Source organism: Pseudomassariella vexata, assembly GCF_002105095.1.
Source record: "Pseudomassariella vexata strain CBS 129021 chromosome Unknown BCR38scaffold_1, whole genome shotgun sequence".
Classification (NCBI taxonomy): Eukaryota; Fungi; Ascomycota; class Sordariomycetes; order Amphisphaeriales; family Pseudomassariaceae; genus Pseudomassariella; species Pseudomassariella vexata.
This window is the reverse complement of record NW_024467956.1, coordinates 2,563,270-2,577,421: the sequence shown is the minus strand read 5'-3', so window position 1 is coordinate 2,577,421 and position 14,152 is coordinate 2,563,270. Positions and strand designations below refer to the sequence as shown.

Genomic DNA, 14,152 nt, shown 5'->3' with positions numbered 1-14,152 from the left:
TAAATCCTCGCAATTTCAGATATTCCAATTCTTCGACCAACTTTGAATCAGGACCAGTTGTCTGATGCCCTCTGAGAAGACTTTGCGGAGGCACACGATGGATTGAGTCAAGTGAACGCAGAATGACTAGCTGCGGAAGGTTGCTGTCGATATTCTAGCTGTGAAGTCGAATGTGACAATGAGACTCGGTGCCGATTTCCAAATGTGACGCAAATTCGTTTAGTGAGGCTCGGAATGAGCAAGTTTGTTTGGTGACAGTCCTTGGACAAAACCACAGTCTCGAGTCTCACGCTCCACCAACCGAGCAGAAACCGTCACGAACGTCCGTTCCCAACACTGCGAACAGGAGTTATTGGGTTCGTTTCGACCTACTTCCTGCTTTTGAATCTGCCGATGAGATCCAAAATATGCGTAGAAGCCGTATAGATAGCGCAGAAAACGTATTATTGGGATGGCCTGTGCAATACAGCAAAAAGTTTCGCTCCGGTTCAACCTGTGCACGGGGGCAACCTGCGCTGAGTAGAACCTGCTGGGAGTGTAGAAAGGAGGGCCGAAATGTTGCGATATACGATGGCTTCAGAAAGACAAAAAACCCTGTCTCAACTTGCAGCTTGGTCATGAGGAGTATTAAGTGCTAGAAATATGACATAACTAACCTCGATAAGTCAAAGCCAAGAATAGCAGCCACTTTCCGTGGCCACGAATATTCAGTTAAAGGGGTCTCTTACAAGTAACTCAAACCCACAAGTCCAACCTCCAATTTATTGCTTGCAAGCAGTCGGCCTTGAAAGATGCAGGATCTTAAGCCTCGCTGCCTATTCCATACATTCCGAAACCTACATTCCGAAACCAACTTTATCTAGTCACCAAGTCGAAGGAGACAGTGAAGTACGTACATACATGTTCATTGACTACCCGTTGTATACATATACGCACACAGGGACGTGCCAGTAACGCTAGTTCGCTAACCAAGCCAATCAAGGCGCTTACATCATCCCAAAGCCTACCTAGAAAGCCTCGGAGGGATTGTTGCGCACGGAGCGGAATGATCCTTGCCTACCCAACCGAAAGAATTTTTGAATCTCCTGCGACATCACTACGTAGCTTGAAGCGGTTCTTCTTGAGATTCAGCCTCCCGTGCGACGACTTTGTCTTTGACCTTGACGAAGCAGCTGCAAGTGGCACAGGCGCAATCAAAGGCACAATCACACCCTGCCGCCGACCCGAATTGCGTTCCTCTCATTTATCTTACTGTGATCCCCCTCCCGTCCCGAATCACGACGACCATGTCACAAGCAGCTCCGACGGTAACTCCTCTGGAGATCTCCCTGCCGCCAGCACCATCCTCATCGACACCTTTATCCAAATTCAGCGCACTTTACCAGAACCCCATCACACGCAGCCTCACAAGTGTCTACGATGCATTTCACAAGAGGCGGGCGGAGCTTAACCTATCCAACCCGGGCACGGTTGAGGGCATCGCGAAGGAGTGCCAACGTGAAGTCTTCCTGACAAACTACATGCACACCGGCCTGCGCGCCGACCTTACCAAGGCCTTCAGCATGTCGCCACTCTTCCAAGTGTCCCATCAGTTTGCCATCGGCGAACGTCTAACGCCCTACGCATTTGCTGCTCTGTTCGGCACCAACAATGTAAGTATAAAGTTTCCGTCTGATAGGTTGTGGCAGCAGTGCCATGCCAATACCAAATAAGATTAGTGACTAATTTGGGCATCGCAATTCAGGTATTCTTGCAAGGAAGCATGGATAATGATGGGTTATTATCGACGCGATTTAACTACCGATGGACGCCGGCGCTCGTGACCAAGACACAATTCCAGATAGGGTCTCAGGACATGGCTTCGATCGAGCACGAGTACGTCGGCGCTGACTTCACGTCGTCGCTGAAGATGCTGAATCCTTCGTACCTCGAGGGTGGCCTGACGGGTATTTTCATTGGAAGCCATCTGCAATCTGTCACCTCAAAGCTCGCCCTTGGGGCCGAAGCCATGTGGCAGCGCGCTGCCATGAACCAGCCTCCTGAGTCAGCATTGTCATACGCGGCAAGATACAAGTCCGATGACTGGATTGCTTCGCTCCAGCTGCAGGCTCAAGGTGCCTTGAATGCGACATACTGGCGCCGCTTGTCGGACAAGGTCCAGGCCGGTGTCGACATGACTCTCTCAATTGTTCCTGGCGCTGGCGGCATGATGGGCGCAGGCTGGCAGAAGGAGGGCATCACCACCATTGGTGCCAAGTATGACTTCCGCATGTCGACTTTCCGAGCTCAAGTCGACTCCACAGGCAAGCTGAGCTGTCTGCTGGAGAAGCGAGTGGCCCCGCCCGTCATGATGTCATTCGGCTGTGATGTCGACCATGTGAAGGTGAGTGGTTTTGTATTGTGATATGCTCTATACAGTATGCTGACGGTCCTGTGTAGCAACAAGCTAGGGTTGGACTTGGTATCACCATCGAGGCCGGTGGCGAGGAGTTGCAAGAGCAACAGGAGGCCATGGGTGCCGCAGCGTCTCCCAACATCCCGTTCTAGTACTGAGGTGCTTGGCACTATGCCAGCACGATCTGTTCTGAGGATTAGGCCCCCGCTCTACTCTCAGACTAATACCAGAAGCCGGCTGGGGCCAGTTGTACCAACAACAGCCGTCCCGGAATTCATTCTACCTGTTTTACTAAATCCCTCGGTCTCTCTCCGGACGGCCGCCCTGCTGTAAATGCCAAGCACCCGCATTACAATTCATGACGATAGAACCACTCCGTACTTGCATCGGTGATGCAACCGTCGTTTACGCTCCCACAGGCTGGATGGCAAGCATGGTGCATTGCTAGCTGGCGGAGGGTGTATGAGGAACGACAGCGGAGGCGTGTATAATAGATAGGACGCACTCGAGGGACTGAGGTTTGCATTGCGATTTTGGAGGTAGGGTGGCTTTTGCGGCATGATCATACCACGATGATGCGAAGACATCCCGAATCGCGACCCTCTGTAATCTACTTGGTTACTGTATATATAGTAGCCTGAATCTGTGTATAACATGATGTCCTAAACCTGCACCTCTTGTTTTGTGTTAAATGTGGTTAATTAATGGAACACAGGGACTTTCTCGAGCTCGTTGTAGTATCAAGCAAATGCAGCCCGCCTCTTTGGACGCGGCCGAGTCCAATCCGAACACTTGGTCATCATGGACCTGAAGGATCACGACGTGGAGACACTACTTCAATGTCAATTAGGAGCTTGACCTGCATCAAAACATTGCCATGTGTCGTTGTCAACACTTCGTAAAGCACTTTTGATAATCTTGCATGGCGACGATGGCAATGTTCTGAATTGACCCGATCCGGCCTTCAAGTCTCCGAGGGTTGGTCCGACTCGGACACAAAACCTAAATCAACCCGGAACCCCGCGACGGATACGATGTATAAGTTACGATCACGAATTAGATATCAGGATATCTTCCAGAGCATCACTCAGTCCACTCGTCGTCGAAGTCCTCATGTTTCCTAAACAAAATGTCAGCAGCCAAGCATGGACGCGAGTATGACATTGTTCTCATTGGGGCTACGGGCTATACCGGCAGGATGACTGCCGAACACATTGTCGAACATCTGCCTACAACCTGAGATGGGTTATCGCCGGCAGGTCGCAAGTCAAACTGGAAATCCTGGCAGCAAAGTCAAAGGAGTTGAGACCGGACAGGATACAGCCAAGTAAGTTACTTGACTAAGCTGTGAGACTTATGAAGGAATGAAGAATATATTGGAGTTCAAAGACTCACAGGTGATTGGATGCTCAGCAATCGAGGTGGTGTCCCTTCATCAGCGGGAACAGGTCGCCACCCTCATGAGAAAGGCCAAAGTGTGCATCAGTGTCGTGTCTTACTGGAATGTCGGACACGAGATCATTGACGCTTGTATTGAGAAACGGACAGACTATATCGATACGTGAGTGCATCCCGACAATGACCGTGATTCTGAACACTGTATGAAAAGCTTATGTCGTATATAGTTCAGGAGATACTATACTTCTGAGGAAATGGATATCCAAGTACCACGACGCCGCGACGAAGGCAGGCGTTGCGGTTGGTCGCCCCTTTTCCCTCTCTAGTTCGTAACAGCTCAGCCTGAAACTCAGACTAACACACCCATCCAGCTCATCCAACCCTGCGGCATCTTCAGCGGGCCCCACGACCTCCTCACCTGGTTCCTAGTCCACCACCTAGAGCAGCACTACCAGGACCTAAAAACCCAAGAGGTCATCCTCTCGGTCAAACAAGCTGGACTCTCCCCCAGCGGCGGCAGCATCGAAAACCTCGTGTTGCAATCCGCCCTCGACGCCCAGACCCTGCGCCAGTCCACCGAGCCATGGGTGCTGTCCCCAATTCAAGGGCACCGCCATGCCACGAACTCGACCAACTGGCTGGGAATCCGCCACCATCCGACCTCGGGACCCTGGCATCGAGCTCCGTCGCTGCTGAGCCAAATAGGGCCATCGTTCATCGGACTTGGGGGCTGCTGGGGGGCGGGGAGGTGTATGGACGGAGTTTTCGGTATAACGAGTATGAGACCGTGCCGTCAACGCTCTTCGGCATGTTCAAGGTCCTCGGTGTGTACGTCCTCATGACCCTGCTGGGTCTCGCGCCTTTTCGGACGATTATGAGATCGTCTTTCCCGGCGCCGGGGGAGGGGCCCGATGTGGAGAAGTCGGGGGGGCCAAGTTCGAGTTGGAGGCCGTGGCCGTTGCGGATGAAGGGGGAGGGCATCATGGAAGAGAAAAGGAGAAGGCGAAGAAGAAGAGGGTGTATGCGAGGCTCGAGTATACGGCTGGATCGTACTTGGTTACGGCTGCTTTCTTGGCGCAGGGGGCGGCGTCGTTGCTTTATGCGAGGAAGCTGGAGGGTGGAGTGGAGGGGGGTTGCTTGACGCCTGCTTTCGTGGGAGAGGATCTAATTGAGAGGATCAGGGGTGCTGGAGGGAAGATCGAGATAAGGTTTTTGTGATGATAGATGGCGTGTCTTTGGGTAGGCTTGTCGATAAACTGGGGAAGGGGCAAATCTGGTTCTAGGTATGTTGTTGCCAGCTGAGAGTAATTCGTCACCTACGAGGTTGCCACACAACAATGGAGCGGGCACTACAACCTTCAGCTACGAGTTTCTCCACGGTGCTTCTCTGACCGTCTATACTGGAAGTGATAGTCCTAGTATTTATGAAACGATAACTGCAGAAGAGATTCGATCTCCGTTATCAGGGCATTAGGATTAAGGATGACACAACAGGTTGTGCCTATGAATGGCATCGTGTGAAAAGGGACTGACTGAGCATGGATAGACTTGAGTCTCAACACGTGTCAGTATGAACAAGTCCAGCTTTCCAATTCTCGCGGCTATCTCGGCCCTGAGGCTATACCATGGGGCGAGGAATTCTTTTTGAATAAGTTCAACATTAAGGGATATGACTTTACGAGCCTGCCTTCAATAAGGAAATGGTTGGTTCCCTCAAGAGTAACTCGAATGGCTATTCTTCGCTACCTACTCTATCATGGCTGGGTGTTTCGAAGATCTACACTAACACCACTTACCCAAAGTCACTGCAGATATCGTACTATTCATTTTCACCCGCGGCGTAGTGTGTAATCAAAGGTAGTTTGGCCGTCATTGCTCAAAAGCACTTGGCCAGCACTGGCCAACGTCTACTTTATATCGCACCTCTAGACGTAGGTACCAAACTGATGATTTGGGTCCACGCGCAGCTAAGTGTATTCCTTCGGAAATGACTGTCTTCGACAGCTATCTGTGCTTGCTCTAGGATGTTCGCCCACCACGTATAATACAAGATGACTATTATGGTCTTGAGTTCAGCATCAAAGAAAGCCGGGACGTAGAATCACACACGACTGCGTAACAGCCTATCGAGATTGCCTATGGTTTGTTGCAGGAAAATATTTCTTAAGAGCTAAATCGAGTATGACTTGATGTTTTCCATCGCCAAGGTTGGTTTGTCCTGTAAGACAACGTCCTTAAACAATGCTCCTAGCCAGCTTTGAACAGGAGTTGCGTCCTACAATGTGGCTGGAGATTTCATTTTTTGTTCAACCTTTATCGTGGTAGTACGTTCCAAATGGATCGACTAAGGCCGTGCAGCTCTTTGACTCTTCCCGTCTGGCGGGCCGTCCCCAAAAACCCGTCCCAAAACTGAACACTGCCCCTTGAGCTTTTATTATGGGCAGCCAGCCGGTGATCTCGTCATCAAGCGTTTGGCCTCGCATGAAATGGATGGACGGCCTCCGTGCGTGCACCTCCATATTTACTCTCGGTATGTGTTTTCCCAATCCTGCTTGCTCAAGCATTGGGTGCATTGGTCTTGTTGTGGCAATCCTGGAAAGTCTTTTGCAAAAGTTGCCTGGGAATCTGCCTATGCAGCTATGCAGGCCCCTCCGATCGAGACGGGTGTTGTTTCATCCTTTGCTAGGTCCATCTGAGAGTCCGGGAATTCGGATCGTTTTGGGATGGCAGCAGAAAACTTTTGATGTGACGGGTTGGAGTGGCCCATCCATGGGACTTTTCCCCAGTTGAGGTAACAACTCAGATTTCCCAGCCATCACGGTCTAGAATCTGATCTCAACACCCATCGCCGCAAGGAGTCAAGGAGCGGCTCGGAGTTGCATCCTCATGGCCCCATACTCACGGGATACAACTCCACATTACAGGGAATCAATCACAGACATTTATTTTACGGCTGTGGCCATGGCCAACCCTGACGCCATGAAGGCTGGGCTGGCACCAGCCCTGCGTCATTTTCACGCAATAATGAAGAGGGTTGCGACATCTGACAACGCAAGCGTATCGTGCAATAGACATGAGTGGAGGACAAAATAACGATTGAATGGCTGGGGTGAGAAAAAAAACTTCAGACAGTGCTGCACGAACATGAGACAGACCGCCAATTAGGATGCGGCGACTGTCTTCCTCAAGTGCTCGCAATAAGCGCTGCAGGGGCGGCGGCAATGTGTGGTGCCGGGAACCCAATCGTTCAGGAAAACTCGTGGACCCTTTGGGGCGCCCGAGCCTCCCGAACGGGTATCCACACAGCTTCAGCGAGGCTTTCATGCCATCAATCGAGGCTCTCTCTGGCAATCTCCCAATGGCCAGTTTGACGCTGCCGTCGTCAAGACTCTACCCGATGAACTGGAACGCCACCAGCGCATCTCTCACGATACCATTGGTAAGGTGGCAAAGGCCAGAGGATCGTTCAAGCCTTCGTCCAGGGGTTCAGCCGCGCGGTCGATTGCCGACTTAGAACTAATCTAGGAACCTCTAAATTCGAAATCGAACCATTCCGGGCAGAACCCGACACGAGACTAGTAGGCTGTGTTGTATATGTCGGTTGCCGACAGCAGTGGTAGGTTATCTCCCGAGCTAGTAGCAGTTCGGAATACATGCTTCAAGTATGTTATATGCGGGCAGCTTGTTCTACCACGAGGTAGACCAAACACCTCGTTCTGATAACATCTGTGTCAGGGATACCTGCGTAGATGTTATAGCGTATTCTGAGGACCGCATTGAATGTCGCAGTGCCGTTGCAGTCAAGGACTCAAGAGGGTAGATCCCAGGTTGCACTTCTTCAGAGGTTGAAGCCAATCAACTGTCAAAGGTATTCCGCGGCCACATGGTCGTCCTGCAGGAACACGATTACGCCCATTCAAAGCTTGCTGTAAACCAGATATTCCGGCTTGAGTTTGTCTTGCGAATCCGGCCTACCGGCATGCCGAGTCTATGTAGGTTGACGAGTCTAGGTGGTAGTTGAATCAACCGATACCTCCCGAGGGCGTCAGCCTGTCGGAATCGCGCAACCCAACTCTTGTGAAGCGACCAAGCGCGCAGTAGTGTGTGCATGATGCTGAATGCAACCCAAGTCGCTGTAGCCTCTCGCAGTGTTCCCGGTCGAATTATTGCCGGCCCAGCCATCGATGCTGCAAGCTGTCTCCTCATCGGAAGCGATACCGCAGTTAGCTGCATTGGTGGGGGACTGGCAGGGTGGACGCACGCACAAGCTGTGGATTGTTGGATGGACAGATGGGCTGGGAAAATTGAAGGGTCTAAGAACTTACCTGGGCTCCCTGGGCTTTCATTGGGCCGTCATAATTACAAACACCAAGACTTCAACCCCTCAACTCGATCCCGTTTCTTGTGAGGCGGGGAAAACAGAACATTGCTCGCTGGCGCTGGGCTCGGAGGCAGCAGATAATATGACGGTAATATCCAGTTCCCAATGCGCCGGCATTCTGGAACACTCGGATAGAGACCCAGGCACTATCGAGCACAAACCCACAAGCTAAAAAAGCAGCCACGCTTCTTTGTCTTGATAATAATCATTACTCGAGCAATTATCGCGAGAAGAGAGGGGCAGGTAAGCAGCGCCAAGGATAGGTGAACAGACCAGACTCGGCGAATATCCACTGTGGGTGCCAGCATGCCAGATCTGTGGTTGGCAGAAAACACACAGACGACGTGAGACTGGCAAAGAGCCTTTGGCAACGTTGAGCCAATCAAGACCGCATTCGATTCAGTGCGCGCATGTGCCCCAGCCTGCGGGCTTTGGGGTTTTCGCCTCCTCCTTACTCTCACTCTTTGAACGAGCGATAAGATGGAACACACCATGCCGCTGACTCCGTCCTCGACATCAAGGTCCATATGGAGAACCCTTCATACTTGTCTCCTCCAACGACAACTACTACTGGCGGTGGGCACGCCCAACCAGTCAGACCTAGATATTGCTCCTCGGCAAATTAGCTGCTTGAAACGCCGTCACTCTTCTGGGCAATGATTTCCCACCCGAGCAGACACGTTGAAAGCTTCTCCGCTTCTCTAGAAGACCTCACTTGTCAACCAAATACTAACATAAGCGATTCTGCGGAGCGTGACACGGAAAAATGGATTGTGCTCGAGCTTGGCTTTGTAAGACTCATGTAATTATATATTGTGTGCTTCATCAGTTGCCTTCGCCACTGCCGCTTAACGCGGTTCGAACAGTACATGCTTGTTCGAGTATTACCGCTGGCGAACGAGGTGCCTCACCAGCAGGCAGTTGTTATTAAAAGGCGCTCGAGATGGCCAATTCAGTGGCCGTAATTAAGAGCGCCAGAGCTGCATCTGTGGTTTGCGAGTGCATACCCTGATGACGAGGTAGACTCGTGCATCGCGCTTGCGATAAGTCGGTCTTGATTCATGAATTATCCTGTGCCCAACAGCTCGCACGTAAGCCCGAACTAGGCGTCGACGGCCTATCAGATGTCGTACATTTTGCCCGTCTTGGAAGACTTTTTAGGTGGATTCGACACGCTCGAGGGGGCCGCAAAGATTAGCACAATTGGGCAGGTAAATGCAGCGTTGCAACTTGACACTGGCTGCTCTCGTGCTCCCCGTGCGTACACCACCTCGCTTCAGGGCTAGCGTGCTGGAACCAGGGGCGAGGAATTTACAACGGACGCCGAACAATACCTACATGAACATAATGGGCTGCTTCACCACTGAAGAACGGCAAGCCCAACCTTCCGCGAACCTGCAGATATTAATGTGAAAAGAAGCAAACAAGCACACATGCTTGCGGTGTACGTGGTCGTGTAATTTGGAGAGGTAAAATGTAGAATAACTGGCGCCACGTCTTGCAATTTCACGTGCCCCATCAGGCCCGTTTTGTACCAGACTTGACTTGCCGCCATCGCCTCACGAACACGCCAGAAAATAAAGCCGCTGGGACGAATGGCCGGGTCAGTCCCAGTAATGTCGCAGCAGCCACAGCACCAGAGAGAGCACTTGCGGCAAGCTTGGCTTGGGTACCGCGTACATAGATTGGCAAAAAAGGCCTTGGGTCAAGGTAAGTGCGCTAACTGCTCCTGTAGGCTGCTGGTAAAAGTAGTCGAACCAAGCCTTCATGACCTGGACCGAACCCGGGCCCTGTCGCTGTCTTGTCTTCCTTCCCAGCTTGCCAGCGGGCGATTCTTCTTCCTTTTTTCCATAGCTTGGGAAACTGCCTCCAAACTCCATCATCTCACGACTTCGATCACGAACACCGGCCGTCTCGCATCAGCGAATACTCGAACCTCTTCCGTCGTACCTCCCACTGCAACTCTCGTCTCTCTTGATGGCGACCGTTGTCTTGTGCTAGAGATTCGCGGAGCAGGAGATTCCGGGTCCTCGTCTACGCCCACTTCCTCCAACACAAAAATAAGACTTGACGGGGGCGGTCTAAGGCATTTGGTAGTACCTTGCTTGTCGAGTCGCGATCGATCCTCAAGATTTGGGTTGCCATCATCCAAATCCTGAAACCTGATACGATACCCAAGGCCTTGGGATTCACACACAACAAACCAGCCTCCTGTATCCATCTCTACCACTCTATCCCAGGCGACGTAATCATCGGGCAACGATTTTTTTTTCTTAACGAAACGAAATCATCCATATAATCCCTACGATCCGTTCTCGGTCCCTATTCTTCACCTTCAGCCTGTCATCCACGTAGTTGATGCCAACTGACACACCTTCTCATCCAACCATCACATACTATCGGATAGAAGGCCGTTTTTTTGTGTGTGTGTTTTCTTTTTTGGGATTGTCGGTTCACCTATCAACAATCAACAATCGCAGATGACAATCGTCAGGCGAGGAGGCATCGACGCTGCATTTGGACCCATACCCAAGGCTGAACCACTGCCTGCATCAACTCTGCATTAATCCTCAAACTCATCAATCTCAATTCGACCACCCCCCAAAAGGCAAAAGGGGTCCGCCGTCGCGAGAAGACTTTCGTTCTCGTATATACTATTATAACGAAGCCGTCTTTTCTCTTTCCATTCTCTCCCACTCCGTCCCTCGCCAGACGCCAACCGCCAAGATGAGGGAAGTCAACTTCAGCATTCCCAATGTCAACAAGGCATCGGTGGGCATCACCACGGCCCTCTACGACCGACGAGCCCTCGATTGCACATCGACACTGCCCCTAATCAACTCACTCAACCATCTCGCATACCTCACCACATCCTCGGCCCGTATTCGCGATATTTTGACGGTAGATGGGGGCATCGAGCGATTGGTCTGCATACTGAAGCAAGGGCGAAGTAAAGATATGATGGACATGTGGAAATGGAATCTTGCATTTCAGTGTGTGGTGAACATAGGAGTTCGTGGCACCGAGTGCGTCCGGACTCGAGTCGTCGAGGCCGACATGGTCCCCGTCATCGCCACCATACTGGACAACTATATCAAGGTCATTGAGAAATGCAGGGAAAAGGCCGAGGAAGCGAAACAGAAGACCATGCAGGATCATCACCACCGTCACCGCGGCCATCCACACCGTGGCCCATCCTCCAAATCGTCATCCTTCACGAACCGACCAGGTCATCTAGATATTGAGTCGCGATCTTTCCGTCGCCAGGCACCCCCGCCTTCTATCGATGTCTCTGCTGCCACGTTCAGTGGTGCTTCGACTTCAGCTGCTGCCGAACAAGGCGCTGCTGACACCATCCCTGCGATCCCACTCTTCCCCATCACTTCTCCTCCAGACCGACCGGCCTTCTCAACTCATCGGCCCCATCACCATCACCATCATCACCACCACAGCCACCGTCATGAGAATCGGTCAACCGTCGCGTCCCCTCCGCGGCCCGCTGTTCAGCCGTTGGCTACTGCTGCGCCCCAAACCGATGGCGCTGACGGCTTCATTCGGCCGGTTCGGGACATTGACCGACTTCCCTCCATGGTCCCTGTTTTTCCTCAGCCGATTTTAGCTTCTCAGCCCGCGTCTCCTACAACACCTCTGCCGCCGCCTCAGGTCCGCTCTCCATCCGTCAGGCCAACGTCGGTGCTGGGACCCAACGGCCGTATTCGGAGACGTCCCTCGATTAGGCACCAAAATTCGACTGCTGACACGGACGATCTGAATGCCGAGAGTGTGCAGTCTGACGAGTCCCAAGATGCTGAGATGTCGGGTACGAACGAAATGCAGCCTGCCGTGGGATTTCAAGACATCGCCATGGATGAAGGGGACAGCACCTTGGCTGGCACTGCCCTGGAGCTGACAACGCCTACTGTCTCCGAGATGCCCGATGCCGGCACTTTCAACATCACTCATCGTGGTCCCATGGACGGGAGCATCCCCAATACCACTCCCGCGCCAATGCCCACAATCGGGCTCTCTCCCAACCGACCCATCATTCCCACGCCCCAGCCCACAATGCCAAACCACACCAGTGTTCCTCGGTACCTCCTTGACCGGCCGTTGCCAACCAACCCGCAGATGCTTGCTGCGATGCCAAGGGAGGAAGATGTTTTGATGTCTCTGCAGCTCCTCGCTTACGTTTCCAAATATTGCAACCTGCGGTCATACTTCCAGAAGAGCCATTTGGTTCCTCGTCTCAAGATTGGGAAGGAACTTCAACTGCTCGACGATGTCATCGTGTCATCTGAGTCTCCCGTCGAGCAGGAGCAGGAGTACGAAGAAGAGTATCTTCTCCCCAACGACTTCAACATATTTCCCCTTGTTGAAAAGTTTACTGTGCGGTACCACAGCACCGACATGCAATACTGGGCCGGTGTGGTGATGCGGAATTTGTGCCGCAAGGACGATACCCGTGGAGGCATTCGCCAGTGCGCCTACTACCAATGTGGGAAATGGGAAGAGTTTACGCGCCAGTTTGCTAAGTGCCGTCGGTGCCGCCGGACAAAGTATTGCAGCAAGGAGTGTCAAAAGAGTGCATGGGCATTCCATCGTCATTGGTGCGTTGCGGCAACGCAATGAGTTGACGATTCTACGTGTACGCATCATATTCCCCACGGCGTTATCAACATAATGTCTATTTGATCGATTCCGTCCCATCGGTTGAGCAGCATGGCGAAGCAAGCATCTCACGAACATAACACGGCGTCTGCACTCTGATACCACTAGTTTTTCCCCTGCATCACGGATTTCTTTTGTAACTTCTTGTTAGCCTGGCCACGACACATTTGGGGACGCGATTGAACTCGTCAAGCGGCATCCACCGAGGCCACGCACTGCTTATGCACCATCCCAAGTTGGAATTCCTGAGGAGCGATACTTCTTGGAGTCAACCCAGCCATGCATATGCCAGCCAGCTTCTGGTGCTTCAGCGAGATTCCGTCAAAGACTTTGGGCTCACTTAAAGGACGGTTCACGGAGCAATCGCTCTAGCATATTCTGGATCGCTTGGTCCTTTTGTTTTATTTGTTGAGTCTCTTTGGGGTTCTTGGCCTCGGCTAGGAATGAGCATCTGCAACTCACACCTCGACGCCGGCAAAGAGGCCATTTTCTCTCAAGGCCTCGTCTTCATTCCCATATCTCATTCATGGCATCGGAACGATGCGAAGAGGCTCTCTTCAAGAAGGAGGGGACGGGCAGAAAACTGGGGACGAAAAGAACTGGAGGCAAAGTAGTGAATCTGCTATTCTTTCATTGCGTTCGGGACACTCATGGAATGAGATGATAATTCGACGATGATACCTGCTCTACAGCTGTCAAGGAAATTGACTCTGACACCCCGGCCATAGTAGGAAATGGGCGGGAGCCTAGTCGTTCTTCCATCCGGAGATACGCTAGCTTGGACAGGGATTAAGGGGGTAGTTGGGGCTCTCAGTGAGCATGACACCCACTCCCAGGACAACAACCCCCAATTGTATCTTTAAATTCACATAAACAAAGAAGATCATGAACCCCAAACTCTCCTGCCCCATGTGCAAAATGCTGTTTGTCCATACTGTACAGGTGACACGTCGGTGTAAGACATGGCGGCCAGAAAAAGCTAACGAACATCGCCTGCCATTACTCTGTTTCGGACATTTCTGACCTGTGGCAAAGTGATTGGGCTGTACCAAAGCCCCATCTGTTGGTGTGCATTATGCTTAAGTGATATCAGCGAAGCCAAAGCGGCAGGACCGACATCGTACCGCCACAGAGAGTTCAGGGACCCACGTAGAGGGAACCCGCGTGACTGATTTAGTGCGGTTGCCGTATGACTACGGCCTGAACTAATTGAGTGCTTTTTCGTGGCGGTGACGAGAATGAGAGGTGAAATTTCAGCTGCGCTATCATGGTTCCAGATGGATGGGCACTCCCGTAAGCCATGGCGTGTT

The 14,152-nt window shown here is 51.9% G+C and overlaps 3 protein-coding genes across 3 annotated transcripts; all 3 read left to right on the top strand.

The window, feature by feature from the left end:
• Nucleotides 1–1,286: 1,286 nt before the first annotated feature.
• Nucleotides 1,287–2,547, top strand: BCR38DRAFT_331513 (mitochondrial import receptor subunit tom-40; the record flags this gene model as incomplete). The annotated part of the gene is made up of 3 exons (XM_040855061.1): nt 1,287–1,652; nt 1,745–2,383; nt 2,440–2,547. 3 exons carry the CDS (start codon nt 1,287–1,289, stop codon nt 2,545–2,547), a joined length of 1,113 nt encoding a protein of 370 aa, XP_040721196.1.
• A 977-nt stretch (nt 2,548–3,524) lies between these two features.
• BCR38DRAFT_454096 (uncharacterized protein) lies at nt 3,525–5,011 on the top strand (the record flags this gene model as incomplete). The annotated part of the gene is made up of 7 exons (XM_040861676.1): nt 3,525–3,611; nt 3,689–3,722; nt 3,809–3,956; nt 4,021–4,093; nt 4,165–4,380; nt 4,491–4,714; nt 4,810–5,011. 7 exons carry the CDS (start codon nt 3,525–3,527, stop codon nt 5,009–5,011), a joined length of 984 nt encoding a protein of 327 aa, XP_040721195.1.
• Nucleotides 5,012–10,901: 5,890 nt separating this feature from the next.
• On the top strand, nt 10,902–12,803 carry BCR38DRAFT_404667 (MYND finger; the record flags this gene model as incomplete). Its single annotated transcript, XM_040857862.1, has 1 exon — nt 10,902–12,803. The coding sequence occupies one exon, from the start codon at nt 10,902–10,904 to the stop codon at nt 12,801–12,803; it is 1,902 nt and encodes a 633-aa protein (XP_040721194.1).
• Nucleotides 12,804–14,152: the final 1,349 nt, after the last annotated feature.